Source organism: Equus quagga, chromosome 7, assembly GCF_021613505.1.
Source record: "Equus quagga isolate Etosha38 chromosome 7, UCLA_HA_Equagga_1.0, whole genome shotgun sequence".
Lineage (NCBI taxonomy): Eukaryota > Metazoa > Chordata > Mammalia > Perissodactyla > Equidae > Equus > Equus quagga.
Window position 1 is genome coordinate 23159539 of NC_060273.1, and position 21865 is coordinate 23181403.

At 49.5% G+C, this 21865-nt stretch overlaps 1 protein-coding gene across 1 annotated transcript; it reads left to right on the forward strand.

Annotated features, from left to right (window-relative positions):
* Nucleotides 1-573: 573 nt before the first annotated feature.
* On the forward strand, nucleotides 574-21209 carry ITGAX (integrin subunit alpha X). The gene is made up of 30 exons (XM_046667646.1): nucleotides 574-714; nucleotides 1313-1418; nucleotides 1903-2006; nucleotides 2304-2374; nucleotides 2526-2640; nucleotides 4390-4520; nucleotides 4628-4773; nucleotides 5014-5167; nucleotides 5477-5627; nucleotides 5831-5904; nucleotides 6070-6199; nucleotides 6309-6451; nucleotides 6645-6785; nucleotides 6879-7088; nucleotides 10250-10380; nucleotides 10513-10670; nucleotides 10814-10968; nucleotides 11669-11800; nucleotides 11889-11962; nucleotides 12172-12313; nucleotides 14543-14659; nucleotides 14750-14829; nucleotides 14920-15003; nucleotides 16939-17017; nucleotides 17127-17234; nucleotides 17346-17429; nucleotides 17636-17749; nucleotides 17891-17992; nucleotides 18270-18380; nucleotides 18934-21209. Exons 1-30 carry the CDS (start codon nucleotides 660-662, stop codon nucleotides 19030-19032), a joined length of 3501 nt encoding a protein of 1166 aa, XP_046523602.1. The 5' UTR covers nucleotides 574-659; the 3' UTR covers nucleotides 19033-21209.
* The last annotated feature ends 656 nt before the right edge of the window (nucleotides 21210-21865 follow it).

The following is a 21865-nucleotide window of genomic DNA, read 5'->3' on the forward strand; positions in this document are numbered from 1 at the left end:
GGAAATATACACCTTCGTAGCCTGATACGACATCTTGCAGTCAATAGGCTTCCCCTCATAGCAAGTCTTGCTGTTTACACATTTGCCTTCTCCACTGACCCCAGGGCCGAGGCCTTGTGGTTTGTGTTTTCTCCCTCTGCAAACAAATGATATGCATAATCAGGCTCAAGTTAGCCTTGTTGAATAAATGAGTGAATATCCATTCTGTACTCCTCCTAGGACCCAGATGCTTGACTCCTGGGCCCAGATGTTTCCAGGTCAGAAGTGGAGAGTTCGCACCAGGGTCTTCGTTAGGCCCCTGACCTCATCTTGGCATCTGGCCCTTTCTTCTCCCCGGCTAACTGAAGTTTCAAGGTCAAGGGAATCTGGGAGAGGTGGGACAGGGCAGGGGATTTGCATCCACACAAGCCTAGACTGGTGAGGCAAGAGAAACAAGCCGAGTCATCTCTGATTAGAAAGACTCTCAGACCTAAAGGGCGTGGGCTGCCTCAGCCCCCTTCCATGCTTACTTTAGTTAGTTGTATTCTCCACCCCTCACTTCTGAGTCATGCTGACAACTTCCTTCCCTGCTTCTGGCTTCCTGACCCCCTCTCTGCTCACTTAGTCCATTGGCACCTTGGTCAAGCTGTTCCTCCAGTGGCTCAGGAGCTCGAAAGCACATGTCTGACCTTCCAGTTATGACCAGGACCAGGACATCTCTCCTCCTGTTGATGGGTAAGCTGGGGGCTCTGATAAAGGGGGAAAAGGGAATTGAGGTCCAGGTAGTGGAGAGAGCTGAGGATGCACATGTTTTAGCCTAAGACGTTAGAGGAGGGATCTGGAGTTTCATAGGGTTTGGGATCTGTAGTTTGTGGAGGGAGAGAATACTGATGAACCAATTTTAGAGAAGTTCAGGAGATGCTGGAAGAGAGGCCAGTTTCCTGGACAATCCAGAGATTTCTCAAGTAGGCAGAACAAGTCAACATTGTCCTCTGTCCACATGGTCCCTTAGGCTCCAAGTTTTCCTGGACTCTCTCTCCTAGGAGGCCCAGGGGTAGGAGGGGTGTGGGTAGGGAAGGACCATCTTTAGAGTTGGGTATTGCTCTGTGGAAATGGAGGACTGAAACTTGCCAGCAGGCCAGTGGGTGAAGAGCTGTCTCTGAACCATCTGAAGGAGAGAAGCAAGGACAAGGGAGGTCTGAGCCTGGGAGTCCAGAAGACCAGGAAATGCTAGGACATTGGGCTTGGAGAGGAGAGCAGGGGGCTGGGGACCAGGGAGATAGAACAGGAGGAAGACCCTTCTCCAAAGCTTCTTTTCTCACCTCCTCCCAAGCCTTGGCTTCCTCTCTCTGCTTCAACTTGGACATGGACCAGCCAACAACCTTCCGCATGGACAGTGCTGGGTTTGGACACAGCGTGGTCCAGTACGCCAACTCCTGGTGAGGACGGGGTGGTGACTGGCCTTTGGCTCTCGACTTCTCTCCCTGCACAGGGTCCTGCTCCTCCTCATGCCCCTCCCTGTATTCACAAACTTTCCTCTCTGTCTGGTGCGGCAATTCCCCCAAGGTCACGAAGAGCTGGATTGAAAGCAGGTGCTGTCTTGTCATCTCCATAGTCATAGCTAACATTTATTGAGCACTTCGTAAGTGCCAGGCGGTGTGCCAAACACCCTTTATGTGGGCCCTGATTTATCCTCACAACAACCTTATAAAGTAGGAATCAATCATTCAACAAATATTTGCTGAGCACCTATTGTATGTCTCAGGAGCCGGACACACAGCAGAGAATAGAACAGACAAAAATCCCTCCCATCTGCAGCTTAAATTGTTAACCCCCACTTTTCAGATGAGAAAACTGAGGCTCAGAGAGGTGAAGTCTGACTCCAGTGTCCGCGCTCTTAACCGCAGTGTTCTTTCCCCCCAGGGTGGTGGTTGGAGCCCCCCAGGAGATAAAGGCTACCAACCAAACAGGCGGCCTTTACCAGTGTGACTACAGCACAGCCTCATGTGAGCCCATCCCCCTGCAGGGTGAGTCACTGCCCCTCCCTGGGTCCCAGGTCTCGGCTCCCATGCTCTGGGGGCCTGTGGGGAGCACAGGAGACCCACTTCCCAGCTTCGGCTCTGTCTGCAGATCCTTATCCTCAGGCAGGCTTCCTGACCCCCTCAAGGGCTCCTTGCCCATCGTACCCCTACACTCCATCAAGACCTGAAAGCCCCCTTGACCTGTCAGACCTCCTTGTCTCCCAGGGTTGAAGTGCCCTCTGTCCAGATCTTACACAGCCTCCTCTGTCCTGAGGGTGAACATGCAAATATCTGTCCCCTTAGTCCCCCCAGAGGCTGTGAACATGTCATTGGGCCTGTCCCTGGCGGCTGCCACCAACCCCTCTCAGCTGCTGGTGAGTTGCCCTGGGTCACGAGAGCATCCTGAGGGGAGGAGTGGGGACCTGGGGCTGCTGGGGCTGGGGTCTTGTGGAGGTTAGAGGTGCTGGGATTGGAGGGTGGGACAGAAGCAGGGCGGCCCCTCCCACCAACCCCCTCTGTCCCCAGGCCTGTGGCCCTACCGTGCACCACACCTGCAGAGAGAATGTGTACTTGACCGGCTTCTGCTTCCTGCTGGCCTCCGGATCCTGGCAGGCCCAGAGGCTCCCCGCTGCCCTGCAGGGTGAGTGTTCAGGGTCACCTGGTCCTTTGAGGAGCCTACACACATCTGACTGGGGAGGCAGGGGGGCCAGAGAGCTCTTGCCAGAGTGGATAAAAAAGAGAGATGTGGAAAAAAGGATTTACTGGATGGTGTAGTGGCTCTAAACATGGGCTGGGGAGTCACTGCCTGCTTTCACGCTCTGCCCCATCACCATCCCACTGCAGTGCCTTTTCTATGACCTATCCTCTCTGAGCCTCAGTTTGTCTGTCAGATGGGGATAATAACACACTCAACACTGAGAGTAACATGAGATGATCCATGACCAGGGTTTAGCACAGCGCCTGGAATGTGGTGAGATCTTGATTAATGCCAGCTGCTATTATTTGTAGAGAAGGGAATTTATTTCCACCCAGTGCACACTGGGGTATAATGAATTGGTTTGTGCAGCCGACTTGGAAAGGGTAATGATGGTGCAGACACTGAACAGTGTGTATGTGTGCATGCGGATGTGTGTAGATGCATGTATATATGCAAGCACACGTATGCGTGCATATGTGTACACACGCACGGGTGGGCGCACATGCATGCGTGTATGCGTGCATATGTGTATGCATGCACACGTGGGTGCGTGTCTGTGTGTGCATGCATGTGTGTGTGTGTGTGTGTGTGTGTGTGTGTGTAGGTTGAGACATAGGGTTGATGGGGATGGGAGATAAGGAGGTGGTGTAACTGTGAACTTTTCAGATCCAGCCCACAGCAGACTGGGGCCCCTAATGGTTTCATATTCACACTCAGGCCCTTGAAGAGACTGACATCTAGCCACTGAATGGCATGCCCTTTCCAGCACCTCCTAGGCTCTAGACTTCACCCACAGGCACCTAGGCGCCCATCAGAACACCCAGGACACCAATCTCTCTGGTGGGCCGGCTTTGGGGCAGAAAGGGGAAGCCAAGAGCTGGGAACTAGGAATGGAATGGAATCTCCTCTCTGGGAGCTAAGAGAGCTTCCTCCTCTGAGGACGGATTCTAGATTTATCCGGGAGGGGAGTGGGGGCTCGTATTTAAGCTGAAAACAGATTAGGGCCACTGTGTGGCTGTCACCATGGATGACATTAAAAATATTTAACAATGGACCAGTCTTGTGGCTTAGTGGTTAAGTTTGGCACGCTCTACTTTGGTGGCCCAGGTTCGGATCCCGGAAACAGACCTATACCACTCGTTGGCAGCCATGCTGTGGCAATGACCTATATACAAAATAGAGGAAGACTGGCACAGATGTTAGCTCAGGGCAAATCTTCCTCAAGCAAAAAGAGGAAGATTGGTAATGAATGTTAGCTTAGGGTGAATCTTCCTCAGCAGAAAAAACAATTAACAAAAGTACAATTTCCTACTGACCAGTGAAGACATACCCTGGCCAAGGGCTAGAGCAGGGTCCTTTTAGTGCTGGATCATGGGGATGTTGGGGAAGAGGTGGAGTAGGGCCCAGGGAGGAGGGGCATGGACAGCTGAGGTAGAGCAAGGGGCCCTCGGCTTCTTACCATCTGGATTGGAGGAACTTTCATTTTTTTATCAACTGGGCTGGCTGTGCAGCTTTGAGCAGCTGAATCACAGATGTAGCCTCTTTAGAGATTTTAGGAGATGGAAGGGCCCTGTTCTAGGTAGGGGTTAAGGAAGCCACTGGGGGGGAGGGGCTGGGTGAGTTTTGTGTCCAGGAGGCTGAGGTCCCGGGCTCTGACTCTGTCCCTCGTGACGGTGCCACCTCCTTCCTCAGAGTGCCCGAGGCAAGAGCACGACATTGTGTTCCTGATAGACGGCTCAGGCAGCATCTACTTCAAGGATTTTGCCAAGATGCTGAGCTTCGTGAAGGCTGTGATGAGCCAGTTCCAGAGACCCAGCACCCAGGTGTGCCCTGCGGAAGGGAAGCCGAGTGTGCAGGGCCTGCCTGTGGGAGGAACACCAGGGGTTCTGGTGGAGTGGCCTTGGCCCCCAGCCCCATGTTGTCCTCCCAGTTCTCCCTGATGCAGTTCTCCAACAAATTCTTGGTGCACTTCACTTTCAAAGACTTCATGGACAGCTCAGACCCACTAGGCCTGTTGAATTCTGTATCCCAGCTGGGAGGGTTGACTCGCACAGCCTCAGCCATCCAGTTGGTCATGTGAGTCCTAACTTCTCCCAGGTTCTTCCCCAACGCATCTCATCTTCCTTTGGGCCTAATATATCTCCATGAGAAAGGGACAGGTGGGGACTGAAATTCAGCCGGGGTCTCCTTGCCAAGCTGGGGCCCTCCAGGTGGGACTGGGGCCTCCCAGAGGAAGGGGCATCTCATTCTCACAAAGGCACAGGGGCTAGCCGAAGTTCTGATCACAGGCCTCTGACCCCTCTTCTTCCCTGACAGAAAAGAACTGTTCAGTGCTACAAGAGGGGCCCGAAAGGATGCCTCCAAGATCCTCATCGTCATCACCGATGGGCAGAAACAAGGCGACCACCTGGGTTATGACGATGTCATCCCCATGGCTGAGGCAGCAGGCATCATCCGTTACGCAGTTGGGGTAGGATGTGGGGACGCCCTCTGACTACTTCTTCCCCTTGCTTCCTTTTAAGGGAACTTCCCCTTCAAGGACAGAAACCCCAGCTCTCTCAGCTTCTATTACGTTTAGGAGGAAAACTGTGTTCTAGCCTGGGGGACCCCTGATCCTTTTCCCTAAACTCCTTGATGCTGTCTGAGCCTCATTTTTCTCACCTGTACATTGGGTATAATAATATTGACCTTGCAGGGTTATTGGAGGATATCACCCAGCACATGGTAGGCATATTAGATTTATGATTATTTTCACTGAGTTGGTCTTCGTTGGGGACAGGTGGGATCGGCTTTTCAAAGCACACAAGCCTGGCAAGAATTAAATGACATTGCATCGAAGCCCTCCCATGAACATATATTTAAAGTGGATGACTTTGATGCTTTGAGAGACATTCAAAACCAATTGAAAGAGAAGATCTTTGCCATTGAGGGTAAGTCAGAGATGAAACTACTCACTTCAGAAAACTTGACTCATAAATGCTTGTCCTTCTTGGGACCCCCACGTCACAGGTACTAACTCTTCTCTTTCAGTATTAGTTTCCAACATTAGGTCCTCCCAAAGCTGAGATGCGCTTGTTGGACCTGGCAAAGCCTGTCTTCCCCCCTGGAATCTAAATGTCATGCCTTCCCCCAGGTACGCAGACTGTAAGCAGTAGTTCCTTTGAATTGGAGATGTCCCAGGAGGGCTTCAGCACTGTGTTCACGCCTGTGAGTGGGGCCCCTTTCAGGCGACTGATGTACAATGAGGGAGAGATGGGAGGAGGGAAGGCAAGGGCGGGTGTCATGAGTGAGTGGAGTCCACAGCAGACATTGCTTTGGACTAGGCTGTCTTCTCACTCCGGCCTGCTCAGCCCTGGAATCCTTTCCTCTCAGGATGGGCCAGTTTTGGGGGCTGTGGGAAGCTTTGACTGGTCTGGAGGTGCCTTCCTATACCCACCAAAGATGAGCCGCACCTTCATCAACGTGTCTCAGGAGGAAGTGGACATGAGAGACTCTTACCTGGGTGAGAAAAGGCTGCGGCTGGGGGGACAGGCGGGAGATGAGCTGCCTGGGAGGGGCAGGAGCCGGGGGGCGGGAGGAGAAGCCTTTGTGCTGAGGCCTGGCCCCCTCAGGTTACTCCACCGAGCTGGCCACTTGGCAGGGGGTGCAGAGCCTGGTCCTGGGGGCCCCCCGCCATCAGCACACCGGGAAGGTTTTCATCTTCACCCAGCAGTCCAGGCAGTGGAGGCCAAAGGCTAACGTCATAGGCACTCAGGTTGGTGTGGAGAAAGCACGAGTAGAATGCGAGGGTGGCAGGGTATCCAGGAGTGGAGAGGGCAGACAGGGAGGAGATGGAGGGTTTGGGGCCCATGGTGGGAGGTGCTGGTGGATGGGCAGAGGCGGGACCTGGCCCAGAAGGGGTTCCTCTGGCAGGGGCGCGCAGGATGACTTCAGGCTCTGCCCTGCAGATCGGCTCCTATTTTGGGGCCTCCCTGTGCTCTGTGGATGTGGACAGAGATGGCAGCTCTGACCTGGTCCTCATCGGGGCTCCCCACTACTATATGCAGACGCAGGGGGGCCAGGTGTCTGTGTGCCCCTTGCCCCGGGGGGTGAGTGGCTGATGAGACCTGGGCTGGGTGGGGCCTGGGTGTGGGGTGGAGGGGTTGCCTGGGTTGGGGCCTCACACTATTTTTGTGCTGCAGAGGGCCAAGTGGCAGTGTGAGGCTGTTCTCCGTGGGGAGCAGGGCCACCCCTGGGGCCGCTTTGGGGCAGCCCTGACAGTGCTGGAGGATGTGAATGGGGACAAGCTGACGGACGTGGCCATCGGGGCCCCCGGAGAGCAGGAGAACCAGGGTGCTGTCTACCTATTTCATGGAACCTCAGGACTGGGCATCAGCCCCTCCCACAGCCAGGTGAGGCCCGGTCACAGATTTTGTCACTGCAACGATCTCCTTTTTGCTTCTCCCCGTCTTCCACACTGCCACCTAGAAAATTCTCCTTTACCTTATTTTACCTCCTTTGCCAGTTCTGGACACATTGTAGGCAGCAAGCAAAATCTATGGAATTAGAGAAATGAAAACATGTTATGTTCCCTGTTTTGTATGGGGACTTGATACTTGAGTGGGTTTTCCACCCAGAGCTTTTAATCCTCCAGCAGTTTTACAAGGTACGTAGGCCAGGCATTAGCAAACCCATTTTACAGATGAAATCTAGGGCATGGAGAAGATAAGCAACTTGACTTGTCCACGGTTATAGTGGATCAGGAATGGTAATGAGGGAGGTTCCAATCACCTGACATCTAAGCCAGTACTTGATCTCTTGGTGGTTCCCAGCTGCCAATCAGTTGAGGTCTGGCTGCTCAGTGTGCCTGTCCACTCCCCCGTTCATCCCCTTGGATGCTATGTGACTTTCTTCCCTCTTGCCGTCAGCTATCCTGCCAAATGCCCAAATAGACAGGAGCCTCCAACCAATGGGTCAGGGGTTCCCTGAGAGGGGAGGGCTTCTTCCCTTGGCAAAAGTCAAAGAAGCCCCAATTAAAAACAGGCAAAGAATCTGAATAGACATTTCTCCAAAGATAATATACAAAGGACCAATATGTACGTGAAAAGACGTTCCACATCATTAGTTGTCAGTCATTTGCAAATTAAAACCACAATGAGATACCACTTCACAGTCACTAGGAGGGCTGGAATCATAAAGACAGACAATAACAAGTGTGGTTGAGGACACCAAGAATTTGGTAGCCTCACACACTGCTGGTGGGAAAGTAAAATGGTGCAGCTACTTTAGAAAACAGTCTGGCATTTCCTCAAAAAGTTAAACAGTTACTGATAAGCCAGCAATTCCACCCAAGAGAGTTGAAAACATATTCTACATAAAAAGTTATACAGGGGCCGGCTCCGTGGCCGAGTGGTTAAGTTCCCGCGCTCCGCTGCAGTGGCCCAGGGTTTGGATCCTGGGCATGGTCATGGCACCGCTGGTCAGGCCACGTTGAGGTGGCGTCCCACATCCAACTGGAGGAACCTACAACTAAGATATACAACTGTGTACGGGGGCGGGGGCGGGGGGGTTGGGGAGATAAAGCAGAAAAAAGAAAAACATTGGCAACAGTTGTTAGCCCAGGTGCCAATCTTTAAAAAAAAAAAAAAAGTTATACATGAGTATTCATAGCAGCATTATTCTTAGTAACCAAAAGGTGGCAACAACTCAAATGTCTATCAACTGATAAATAGATAAATATGCTAAGTGGAAGAAGCCAGTTACAAGAGACCACATATTGTATGATTCCATTTGTAAGAAATGTCCAGAATAGGTAAATCCATAGAGACAGAAAGTAGATTAGTAGTTGCCAGGGGCTGGGGTGGGGGAATTGAAGGACATGGGAGTGACTGCTGAGGGGTATGGAGTTTCTTTTTGGGGTGATGAAAACGTTCTAAAATTGATTTGGTGATGGTTGCATAACTCTGTGAACATCTTAAAAACTATTGAGTTGTATAGTTTAAAAGGGTAAATTGTATAGTATGTGACTTATATCTCAAAAAGATGTTAGAAAAAATGTCAAAGACAATCCCTACAGTTCTGTCACGGCAGCTGTGTGATGGTGGTCATTACTCACCTCTCTGTGCTCAGTTTCCTCATCTGTAAAATGGTGATAATCATAGAGTCAACCTTATTGGGCTGCTGCTGTGAGAATGAAGCGAGTAAGTACATATAGAGTACATATATAGCACACACATATGTGCCTAGCACATCAAATGTGTTATAGTACTATAATCCATTATTATTAACACAGTTTAACAACTGCAGGGGTTCTAAAGAGCTTGGAACTTTAAGAGGGTGAAAGGCTTTTCTGAGAATAACAAGAGTCCACCTGTCGTCTTGAAACTACATTCAGTCCACACCAACATGCTTATCTTCCCCTGGCTGCAGCAGCTTAGAGGCATATTTCTGTAGACCTGCAATTGCAAATATCACTTGGGTTACGCCTGCAAGGCCCGAATCCAAGAAGAGGCCTTTCCAAATTCACTGGCCTGCCATGACTTTTCTTCTTTCCCCAATGACACTCCCAATACATACTTGACTGGGAAGGGCTTGCCTTGTTCCCCACAGGGCCACCCATGAATGTGAGAATATGGCTATGAGATCAATTTTCCTGAGCGTGAGGCCACTTGAGTGTGTTTGTATTGTTCCTACTCCCCTCTTCCTTTCTAGACTCTCTTAGTAATTGGTAAATTTCTCTTTCATTTTATTATTACTGCTCTTAATGTCTGCCAGTCCCAGCAGGACCAAGAGATTTAAAGGGCACATTCTCCAAGGAATTTGTCATTATAGGAACAATGGAAATAGAAGAGAAGGAACCCCCAGGAGAGGCAATGTCCTGGAGTATAGAATCTGTGTATGGGTGCTGCTACTCCAAGTTGGTCCCTCCTTGTCCTCTGAAGAGACAGGGTGGCCATGGGAAGCAAAAAGGGGCCTTCGGCCTGAGGCCAGAGGATCTGATTTCAGGTCTGGAGTCAGCCTCTTTAAGGCTGTGTGGCCTTGGTACTCTCTGTGAAGTGGGAGGTGGGGCTGGATGAGCTCCAAGGTCCCTTCCAGCCCTAATACTCATCATCGTAAGTAATTGACTAGTGACTATATTCTGGGTGCTGTTCTAAGAACTGTATGAATTAATTCATTTACTACTCAGAGCTGAACTCTGAAGTATTATTATCCCCATGTGAAAGAGGAGGAAACTAAGGTACAGAAAGATTGAATCCTGGCCCAAGGCCTTATGGGTCATAAGTAGAGGAGCCACAATTGGAACCTGAGACTAGCTGGATGAATAATGAACGAGACTCAGGTCACCAGGCCAGTCTTTCAATCTCCACTTCTTCATTTATGTCTTAGGAGTCTTTCCTTTTCTCTAGTCATCATTTCCCCACGTCCTCTTTTTAGGCACTTCTTGGCAACATCTTTTGACTACTTACCTCTTCTTTCTGTCTCCCACATTCCTACCTCCCTGTTCCTCTTGTTGTTGATTTCCAACTTGTTACCCTCACCTCCTAACCTGGCTTGCCTTTCCCCCTCTGACCAGAGGATTGCAGCCTCCCAGCTCTCCCCCAGGCTCCAGTATTTTGGGCAGTCGCTGAGTGGGGGTCAGGATCTCACCATGGATGGACTGGTGGACCTGGCTGTGGGGGCCCAGGGGCACGCGCTGCTGCTCAGGTGAGAACAGACTTCCTCAGACACTCCCCAGGTGGTCCTAAGTCTGCCTAGGACACCAGCTTCCCCACTCCCCATCCCATGTTGTCCTCCCAGTACCAAGAGTCTGTCCTCAGCTCACCGTTCTACCCACAGGACTAGACCCGTGCTTAGGGTGTGGGTGAGCATCCGCATCACACCTGCAGAGATTGCCAGGTCTGTGTTTGAGTGTCAGGAGCAGAAGCCCTCTGTCCGTGCCCTGGGTGACGCCAATGTCTGCCTTCGTATTTATCAAAGTCCCAAGAACCGGCTGGGTGAGTCCTCACCTCTGCAGTCCAGGACACCCTGACCTCTGGAGTCCCCTAGCCTAGGACTCCTATCTCCTGCTTTGCCACTTGCCCACTTGAGGAGTTCCTGGCTCTCTTAACCCCTCCCCATGCCTTACTATCCCCTACAGGTGACCTCCAAAGCTCTGTGACCTTTGACCTGACTCTTGATCCTGGCCGCATGAATCCCCGTGCCATCTTTGAGGAGACAAAGACCTGGAATCTGACTCGTGTCCGAGTCCTTGGGCTGAACCAGCACTGTGAGACCGTGAAGTTGCTCCTCCTGGTGAGGGAGCCTTGGAATCCTGGGGATGGAGGCGATTCTGAGGCTGGGCAGAGAAAGAGCAGAGTGTGTTCTGGTCCTTGCTGTGGCTCATCCCCAGCACGGCACCTGGCACGCAGGAGGTGCTTAACACTTGTTAGCAGAATGAGTGAGTGAGAGACCGACTGAACGGATGGGTTGCCAGGAGCCACACAGCTGGATTTCAGGAAAGAGAGTTGTGTCAGAGAAGTATTGGGTGGTGGGCCGGGATTCTTTCATCAAGCTGCTTCTCTGAGACAGGCCTTGTCCTAGGTGCCAGGGAAGCAGCAGTGGGCAAAACAGTCCATGCCCACAAGGAGCTCTGGGGGAAGACGGAAGACAATCAGGTTCCTGGATAATAGATGTTGGGTAGTGATGAGTGCTATGGAGAAAGATAAAGCCAGGGAGAGAACAAAGAGGGTGTTGGGAGGCCTCTTGGAGCAGGCGAAGTTTGAGAGCTTGCTGAATAGAGTGCATGAGCCTGTGGGAGGCTTGGGGAAGGGAGTTCAAGGCAGAGGACAACCACAGCAGAGGTTCTGCGTGGTGGAATCGTAGTAATGAGTGTTTATTGAGTGCAAGTAAGTATCATTCTTACCCCATTTTCCAGATGAGGAGATGGGACAGAGCTAGCGAATGTGAGGGTGCTTTCCTTAGTTACCTGCCGTCTTCAATGTCCGTCCTCTAGGCCTGTGTGGAGGACACAGTGACCCCCATCACCTTGCGTCTCAACTTCTCCCTGGAGGGCAAGCCCATCCCTTCCTTTGGAAGCATCCGGCCTGTGCTGGCTGTGGATGCTCAGAGATACTTCACAGCCTCTGTGAGTCCTGGTGTGGGGATCTTCCAGCGAGGATGGAGGGTGTGCACTCCAGATCTTAGGGAAAACCCCGCTTTACCTTCCCTCTCAGCTCCCCTTTGAGAAGAACTGTGGAGCTGACCATGTCTGCCAGGACGACCTTGGCATCTCCTTTCACTTCTCAGGGTGAGCTTCCACCCCCTTAGATCCGCCCTGGTCCCCCTGCCCCTCTCTGAAACCTGAAGCTCCTGCCCCCGTTCTCACTAACATTTCTATCCTGTGCTCAGAAACCAGACATCTTGTCCCTCGTCTCTCCCCTACCTCCCCACTCTGGTTTCATCCGCAGACCATTTCTAGACCCAGTCACAGAATCCTGCCCTCTTCCCCACATCTAGCTTGAAGACCCTGGTGGTGGGGAATAACCTGGAGCTGAACATGGAAGTGACAGTGCGGAATGACGGCGAGGACTCCTATGGAACCACAGTTACCTTTTTCTACCCTCCAGGGCTGTCTTATCGACGTGTGGCAGAGGGCCAGGTATTATTCCCTCCAGGAAAGGAAGAGGCTGACCGGTGGGAATCAGCAGAGACTCCTGTGCAGGGTTCAAGGCTCAGGCTGGGGCTGCCATTGCTTAGCAGCCTCTCATAAGCCAAGAGATCTGGGCTCATCATGGTTGGATCTGGTTGTGTTATCTGGGACTTACCTCGGCTCATGCTGTGTTCAACTCTGGCCATTGCATTTTAAGGATACTGACTAGCAAGAATGAAATCCCAAGAGGCTGTTACTGTGGAGAGAGAGGGGACCGTGCTTTATATGTCTTTGTATTCTGCATGGTATCAATATTTCTCTTTTAAAGGAAGACATAACTTGGTTCTCAAATATTTTAAAACACTGTTCTGTAGATGGAGTTGAATTTATTGGTTACTCTAGATCAGGGCTTGACATACTTTTTCTGTAAAGGTCTAGATAGTAAATATCCAGCTTTGTGGGCCATACAGTGTCTGTCACATCTACTCAACTCTGCTGTTATAGCGTGAAAACAGCCACTGACAGCATGTATATGAGTGAGCATGGCTGTATCCCAATAAAACCTTATTTACAAAATTGGTGATAGGCTTGGGCTGGCCGAGTGTAGTGGTTAAGTTCGTGTGCTCTGCTTTGGTGGCCTGGGGTTTGCAGGTTTGGATCCTGGGTGCAGACCTACGTACCACTCATCAAGCCATGCTGTGGCAGTGTACCACATACAGAATAGAGGAAGATGGGCACCGATGTTAGCTCAGTGACAATCTTTCTCAGAAAAAAGAGGAAGATTGGAAACAGATGTTAGCTCAGGGCTAATCTTCCTCACCAAAAAAAAGAAAAAAAAAAGGCAGTGGGCTGTTTTTTGGCAATCCCTGTTTTAGAAGACAGAACTAGGACCACAGGGTGTCAAAGAGAAACAGATTTTTAACCAAAATTTTATTATGAAAAATATTAAACATTTGTGAAAGTAGAGAGTAGTTCAACAAACCTCCCCAAAACTTATCAGCCAGATTCAACAGTTAGCAACATTTTGCCACATTTATTTCATCTTTCTTTTGCCTTTTCTGAAGTATTTTAAAACAAATCCAAGACATCATGTCATTGCACTCCTCCCTATTTCACTCTATAGTTCTGGAGAGTGGGGATATCTTACATGACCCCAATTCCAGTATCACACCCAATGAAATAAGTGATTCCTTGGTATTTAGACCATAATCAAATTTCCTTAATTGTCTCAAAAATATGTTTTTACACCTGGTTTATTTGAACCAGCATCTAACCCAGGTCCACACATCACGTTTGGTTGGTTGGTCTCCTGGGTCTTAGGCTAGTATTCCTATCGAAAACATATTTTGCTTAATGTGTGAAGGAATGCACTGGGAATGGCAAGCGCCAGATGTGTGAGGGGTGAGTGCCCTATCGCTGAAAGTACTTCTAGACATATCAGCCAAATGCAAGATGTGGACGTTTGTTGGATAGCAATTTAAATATGAGCTGTAAAATAACATTTTGGAGACAATCTAGGAAGACTGAACATGACCTGGGTATTAGCTGATATTTAGGAGTTATTGTTAGTTTTGTTGGGTATGATTTGTTGAGTCTTGTGGTTATGGTAAAAAAATACCCTTATCTGTTGTTGGTATACGTCAAAGTACTTCTGGATGAAACAATATGATGTTCAGAATGTGTTTTAAAATATTCTGAAAAAAAAGTGGAGAGCAGCTGAATAAAACAAGAGTAGACAAATGTTGATAATTTAAGCTGAGTGATGAGTACGTGGGGGTTGATTTATCTAGTCTCCCTACTTTTCAGTATGTTTGAAATTTTCCATTAAAAAGCTCTTTAAAGGGGCCGGCCCGGTGGCTTAGTGGTTAAGTTCGCCACTCTGCTTCGCTGGCCCAGGGTTCGCAGGTTCAGATCCTGCACAGACTTAGCTCTGCTCATCAAACCATGCCTTGTAGCACACCACACAAAACAGAGGAAGATTGGCGCAGATGTTAGCTCAGGGCCAACCTACCTCTTCTCCCCCCCCCGCAATAAAACAAAACCTTTAAAAAAATACATAAAAAAGGGGAAAACTAATAAATCTGGGATTTCTACATTAGGAGGAGGTTTTACCAAGATTTTGTCCAAGGATTTTGTAAAACATAACCTTAAGGTAGATTCCAGCAAACTGTCACTACTTCACGGAGTCTCTTTGAAACACTAACAAATGCTCACTTTTTCCCACCTGCCCTTGCCTAGAACCAGCTGCAGCCACGCTCGCTGCGCCTGACCTGTGACAGTGCCCTGGCTGATGGGCAGGGCACTTGGAGGACCCGCTGTAGCATCAACCACCTCATCTTGCGTGAGGGCGCCCAGGTCAGCCTTGCTTCTGCCCAACCCCTACTTCCCTGCTCTTCCCCTGTCTCACTCCTTGGTGACCTCTCCCTGTTCCTGCCTTTTCCTCAGATCACATTCACGGCCACGTTTGACGTCTCCCCCAAGGCCGTGCTAGGAGACCGGCTTCTTTTGACGGCCAATGTGAGCAGGTGAGCTAGGCCAGGCCTGGGGCAGTGCCCCCTCACGCCCAGCCTCCTCCTCTGGAACACTTGTCTACTGGGATCCTTCTCTTTCTCCAGTGAGAATAACACCCCCAGGACCAGCAAGACCACCTTCCAGCTGGAGCTCCCAGTGAAGTACGCTGTCTACATCGTGATCCACAGGTGCCACACTGCGGCCTCAAAAGGGTTCTTCTCCTTCACTCTGACGGGGCTCAGGGAAATCCTCACTCCCTGAAGCAGCGAAACATCTGGGATATTTAGGCTTTCTCATCACTGTTTCTTTCAATCAATAGATGATACTGCTAGCTGTACTTACTAATCAATCATCTAGTGTTTACTGTGGACTAGCTATGATAATAATAATTGTGATATTATTATCATTACATCCTACATTTAATAGAGGTTACAGTTCTTAGAATGCTTTCTCAAAAGCCCCAAGATTGTCCTGGATTGCCTTAGAGATATGAGGCATGTCCCTGTGTTCAAGGTTCTTACAGCCTTATTGGGGAGTAAGGTTATCCTGATCCAAGGCAGAAGCTCTTCAGGGGCCTCCCTGTCATTCTGTACCCTCAGGCTATGTGAGTTTCCAAGAGCGAGCAGGGTCTCCTGCCAGAGGAGGCCTCAGCTAAGTGTTGAAGGGGCCATGGCATTGGACTTTGCCCTTGGCATTTGGGTGGGAAAATTCTTCATTGCAAGGAGTAGATTCACACCCTGCAGGGCTTTTGGAACCACGACTCCTCCTTTTCCCAGTCCTCTTTGGGAAAGAAAGGGAGAAATGACCTGTCTGCTGCAGAGGCTGGGTGTCAGGAAGAAGCTGGATGACAGGAAAAGGCCTTAAAATGCTGCCCAAGGAGGGGTAGAGGAGGTGTTTGAAACTAAGGAGTCAAGTCAGGTGTTTGAGCAGATATCTTCCTTCAACAAATACCCTCCTAGCATTTGCTATGTTCCAGACACAGCAAAGATTTATTGAGCCTCTATTATGTGTAATGAAAACCAGACGTAAACCCTTGCCCTTGTGGGGTGTGTGCACTTGTGATTTGCAACAGGCTGACGTGGCTTAGTCTGGGTACATTCCTTGCTAGTTTGGCCCATGTGACTCATTGGATGTCTTCTTCCTGCCTAGAGTTGCACACTTTCATTCACACCTGCACATTGTGGGCTCTCAGCAGCCCAGCTGGGTGCATGCTCTGAACTTGCTTGCTGGAGTGTGCACTGGGGTTAGCACACTTCCTTGTAGGGACTCACAGGCAGGGCATACCACATCTAGGCGTATGTGGCCCTACAGCATAGCTGTACTTTGCAGATGTGACCCTGTGGGTGGGGGCACTCAAAGGGTCCCCCATGATGAGGCTGGGGCATTTTTTGGGAGCCCCTTGCAGAAGAGGGATGAAACTTTAGAGTAGGAGTGGTGGTCTGGAATTTGGACTGTGTGGGCAAAGGACAGGTACCCAAAGAGTGGAGCAGGGAGGGGCAGAAGTGAGACCAGCCACCCGCGTGAGGGGCCAGGCTGAGTCTCTAGGCATGGGCCTAGGCAAGCCTCAGGAGTTGTTGTTACACTGAAACCCAGTGAGGAGTCTGCTGTTGGGCCCTCTCTCATCTCCAAGCCTTAGGCCCAGAAAAGCCAAGGAAACAGGGGAGAAGAGCCCCAGGGAAGGCCTGTGAAAGACCAGACTGGGGCAGTGTCCAGTAGACATTAGTCAACAGCATCAGCCCAAGTCTCCCCAAACTTTTGCTGTTTCCCACATGCCCATCCATCATCCTGCATGCCCATGAAGGCCTGAAAGGAAAACTGAGGCATACAGAGGGAGGCCCTGGCACCTGCTCCCTTAGCGAGTCAGTGACATAGCTCTCAATCCCTTTCACCACACCCCTGACAAGCCCCCTTGACACTTTTCTCTGTTGGAAGCTTCTGCCGGCACCTTGCACCCAGCTTGAAGCCCAGCCCTGCTCCCTACACCCTCTCATTACCCCAAGTTATCCAAAGACCTCATTCTAGGCCACTCCAAGGCCCCACTGACCCCCTCATGCTCCCAGCCAGAGCTTCCTCAGGAGGCGTCCATGGAACTTCAAAACTACCCATGCCTCTTCTCTCCCCAGCCCTGAACAATCCACCAAGTACCTCAACTTCTCAGCCTCAGAGGAGAAGGAAAGCAGCAGGGCCCAGCATAGATGTCAGGCAAGTGATGGTGACTCAGGAGCATGGGCTGGGGCAGAGGCCAGGAGCCAGAGATTAAGGAGGGATGTGGGGTTTGGCATGGTCTTTGTCCTCACTGCCCTCTGTGCAGGTGAACAACCTGGGACAAAGGGACCTGCCTGTCAGCATCAACTTCTTGGTGCCTGTGGAGCTGAACCGGGTGGCTGTATGGACAGAGATGGAGGTCTTCCACCCCCAGGTACTCAAGGACTGTGTATGCCTCCTCCACTAATGCTTGTTACCTGGATTCCCTGCCCCTCATGAATCCCTGATGGCCCCCCTGAGATGCTTGCTGTCTGTCTTTTCCTAGAATCCAGCCATTCAGTGTCCTTCAGAGAGAATAGCACCCACAGAGTCTGACTTCCTGACCCACCTTCAGAAGAATCCTGTGCTGGTGAGGAGAGCTCTGGGCTGTCCCCCACTTTAAGCCACACATCAGAGGAATTTTGTTCAGGAATCAGTGTTACATTCAGATGGCCATCTGCTGAACAGCCTTCCTGAATTCTGATGTGGCTGCTCCCCCCAAATCAGACAGTTTAATGCTGTCTTCTACCTTCAGACTCATCTTTCTCTGGCTTGATGCTACTTCTCTGTCCCTAGGACTGCTCCATTGCTGACTGCCTGAGGTTCCGCTGTGACATCCCCTCCTTCGGCATCCGGGAGGAACTTGACTTCATCCTGAAGGGCAACCTTAGCTTTGGTTGGGTCAGCCAGGTGTGTAGGCCCAACAGCAAAGTGCCTTCCCTGGATTCAGGTGGCGCCTGATATCTCTGTGCTCATGCGCAAGACCGGACATTTCTCAAACTCTGAGCCTTCCCGGAGCTAGTTCCCCAGCTCTCTCCCTCTCTTTTGCAGACATTGCAGAAGAAAGTATTGGTCGTGAGTGTGGCCGAAATCACGTTCAACACATCTGTGTATTCGCAGCTTCCAGGACAGGAGGCATTTTTGAGAGCCCAGGTAGTGGCTGTGTGGTAGGCAGTGGTCAGGCTGGTAAGAGGGCTCCTTCATGATGCTAAATCTGTGATGCTGGGTGGGAGGCTCGCAGGCCTGGAGGAAGGAAGGATGAAGGTCCCTGGGCAAGACAGTTGTCCCTAAGCTCTTGAATGCTTCTGTAGCTCACCTCTTGAAGCAGGGCCTAGGGAAGGAGGAGTGGGAATTAAAGATTGGGGTACCTGGGAAGAAACTGAGACAGCAAGAGGCCTGATAATTTCTTATGGGATCACCTCCACTCCAGATGGAGACGGTGCTAGAGAAGTATGAGGTCTACAACCCCATCCCCGTTATTGTGGGCAGCTCTGTGGGAGGACTGCTGCTGCTGGCTCTCATTACAGCCATACTGTACAAGGTGAGTGTTTTAATCCCACTCTTGACACCAACAGCATTTGATTCCATTCTTTCTACAGTGTAAAACAGAGCTCATCTTGGAGACAGGTGCACATTCTTACTAAGTCACTACTTGTGGGAGATTCCTTCCCACCTATGACATCACCAGTCCCCAACTGTCCCTCATGTTTGTGCCTTCCTATCTGATTCTCAGGCCTCTTCTAATCTCTCTCCCTTTCTTTCCCACTCTTCCCCATCTCTCTACATTTCCTTTGACAGCAAATTATAACATAAAACACAGCCCTGGATTTGATGTTGACACCACCACTGATTCTTCCTGTGACTATAGACAAGTGCCTTGTCCACATTGGGTCTTAGTTTCTCAATCTGAAGGTTATTATACCCAGCTCACAGAATTGTGGTAAAATCTAAATGACACAATATATGTAAAGTTCCTAGTGCCGTGCTTGAACATAGTAAGGTCCAGAAATGGTGACCCCCTCCCCCTCCCGCAGTCTTCTCTTTTCTTCTCTTCCACTGGACTTCCTGATTTTCTTTTCCTTCCTCCTCATCAGGTTGGCTTCTTCAAACGTCAGTACAAGGAAATGATGCGGGAAGCAAATGGACACACTGTCCCAGAAAATGGGACATCAGACCCCCAAGTTGCCCAATAAGAAACTACCTCTTGTTCTCTTTTGGACCTACTCTCTGAGAGGTTTCCTGGCCCTCTTACTCTCACCTAAGACAGGCCTGTGGGGGAAGAAATCTTCCATGTAAGGGAGGCTGGGATCAGGTTGCTTTCTCCCTTTGGGAGGATGCAGCATGTTTGCACAAAGAGTCTTGCCTGGGAAGGGCCATTTGTCTTGTCAAGTCTCCAGTTGGAAAGCCTAGGACAGGATCACTGCTGTGTTCCGTGGAGGACTTCTCCATGTCGCTATTCTCTCAGCTGGAAAGGTCACTGGAGTGAACCAATACATAGATATTTCTTGCAAATCCTGGGATGTGGTGAAGGGGACATTGTTCGCATACGGTTAGTGATTGAAGAGCACTTCAAAGTCCTAGATCAGGGATCTGCTGCCCCCAATAAGCTCATTCTTATTATTATGCTACTCATCTCAGCATAAAGCTCAAAATGGTGCCTGGCACTAAGCTGAGGACCAACACATAGCAGACCATTCCTTGTCCTGGAGAGATCCCACTGCTGCTGCCACCACCATGATGCTCACCACATGGACGTTTTAGTTAGAAAAACAGAAGGAGGAGGCAGTTGACCATGTGATTGGAGGGAATGCTGGAAAGTGGTCCTTCACCTTGACCCAAAAATATCTTCCCCATCCACTATCATAGGGTCCAAAATCCCTTTGGATTTTGAAGCTTTGGAGTCTCCAGAAAAACCAATTATTATGCAATAGCTGCAAGAAGGGCTGCAGATTAGACTTTATGAGACTTCAGCTTTAGGGTGTTGTTTCTCAAAATGTGATCAACGAACCACTGGTCATCTCCATTGGTCTCCTAAGTGTTAAGTTTTAGAGAAAAAAAGAAAGAAACACTTTTAAACCCATGCATCTCACACATTTGAAACTGGTGACTTTCACAGAAATACTGCCATAACCCTAATTGTGTTTTTAAAGCTGTCCATGGACACGAAGGACTGCAGTGGGCTCTTGTCTAGCATGCAGGCAATATGTGCTGCTTTCACACAATTTTCCTTTATGAGTTATTGCTTAGATATATTGCTTATATTTGTGTTTTTCAGGGTTGCTTTTGTGTTGTATTATATCCCCAAATAAGAAAAATCCATCAATGTCTCAAAAATTATTCATTGAAGCATGAAAGTGATGATTTAAAAAATAAAACATAATTGATCCAACTTAGAATAATGTCATCAAAATTAAAATTGAATGAGATTCCAGTGCACATGTAATATACGGATGTATGAATGCTGGGATGAGTGATTGTGAGCCGGAAAATTAAAATATGTCTAGAAAATATTATACCATCTGAAAATTGGATTTTACTGGGTCAGCTATCTATTTGTTCCTAGACTGTTATCCACTATGAAACTTTATCAAATAATGGCATAAGCTATCAAAGCTTTTGTGTCATTTTTGAACGCAGCATAACGACCGACCGGAGATCTTGTAGAACAATGGAAATATATCACTTTCCCATCCCAAATCGACTAATTTTGTCATTGAATACAGAGAAACAGCAAAACTATAGTGGCGTAAATTAAAGTTGCTCTTATAGTAAAAGTGTGTACGAGTCATATAATTTCCAAGAAGCTTATAAAACCAGCAGTGAGGTTAAAGTCTGTATTAGAAGCTTGCTTTTGGCTGCAAGCAATAGGAGACAGTCAAACTGCACAGGGGTATATAAGAGGCCTTCACACAAGAGGTCCAGAAATAGTTGTTAGTGAATTCAGTGACTCAACAATGACATTAAGATGCAGCCATCATTGTGACGCTTTTGCCCTTAGACTATCCCCTCATGGTTGCAAGATGGCTGCCATAGCTCCAGGCATTTCGTACTCAGATAACAGTGCCCAAAGGCAAAAGGGCAGTTTGTTGGAGGAGGTCATTGAGAGGCTGTGACCACCAGTTGACCTGAGAGCTGGACCCAGGCAATCAGAGGCTCCTCACCCCCTCCCTGTCCTTGGAATGTGTGTTCTGTCCACCATTCTCATAGCAGGAGCTGTTTTCAAAGATGCAGCCTTGAGAGTAATGTGTAAAGCCTCTATACAAACTTTTAAGATTCTGTCAGGTGGGTGCAGGGATCTACTTATCTTGTGACCATCCAAGACAAGCCTTGTAATGAACTTCTCTTGCTTATTAAACCTGCCACCTACCAATCTGGAGTTGTCTGCCTCTTTCTTCGGTCACTTCTTGCCCTCTGTCTGTGGGAACCAGTTTTGAATTTCACCCTGAGGAGCTCCCAAGGTTGCAAATTAACAACTGGTGAGCCAGCCAGGAGACCGAAGAAACGGACCTTGGGAAAGAGGTATTTGTGGGGGAAATCTCAAGCCAGCTATCAACCTCTATGTGGGGAGGGGTGGCCCATATGTTAGATGCTTGTGGACTACCATAAGTGCAGGAACGCCCTGAAAATGCTGGCTGGTTTGATGTACTTGTTTGAGGAACCGCACAGAGTGCACAGAGGCAAAGAAAGGAAATGAGGGCTGTTGTAGTGGGTTGGCCTCTACTGTGGGCAGCTTGGCTGGCCCAACTAGAGGCTGAAGCTTGAGTTAGAAAGTTGGAAGAAGAGCTGATTTAGAAAAGAATGTGCTGTTACTGAACCAGGTTTGTTTTGCCTGCTGCATGATTATGCCAATCACCCTGACAACGTTTGTAAAGAGAAAGGATTTAATTTCAACATGGCCAAGCAAGGTGGGAGAATCAATCTCACATCTGCCTCCTCGAAAATGGGGACTCAGGGATATTTATGGGCTAAGGGGGCAGGGCGGTCTGAAGTGTGGGAATAGATGATCGGAGATGAGGAGAAGTGAGG

Bases quoted from the DNA above. Each gene is read 5' to 3' on its own strand.
- ITGAX (XM_046667646.1), top strand. From the start codon at position 660: ATGTCTGACCTTCCAGTTATGACCAGGACCAGGACATCTCTCCTCCTG. The intron at 715-1,312 runs GTAAGCTGGGGG...CCTCCTCCCAAG, and splicing joins ATCTCTCCTCCTGTTGATGG to CCTTGGCTTCCTCTCTCTGC. The intron at 2,007-2,303 runs GTGAGTCACTGC...CTGTCCCCTTAG, and splicing joins TGAGCCCATCCCCCTGCAGG to TCCCCCCAGAGGCTGTGAAC.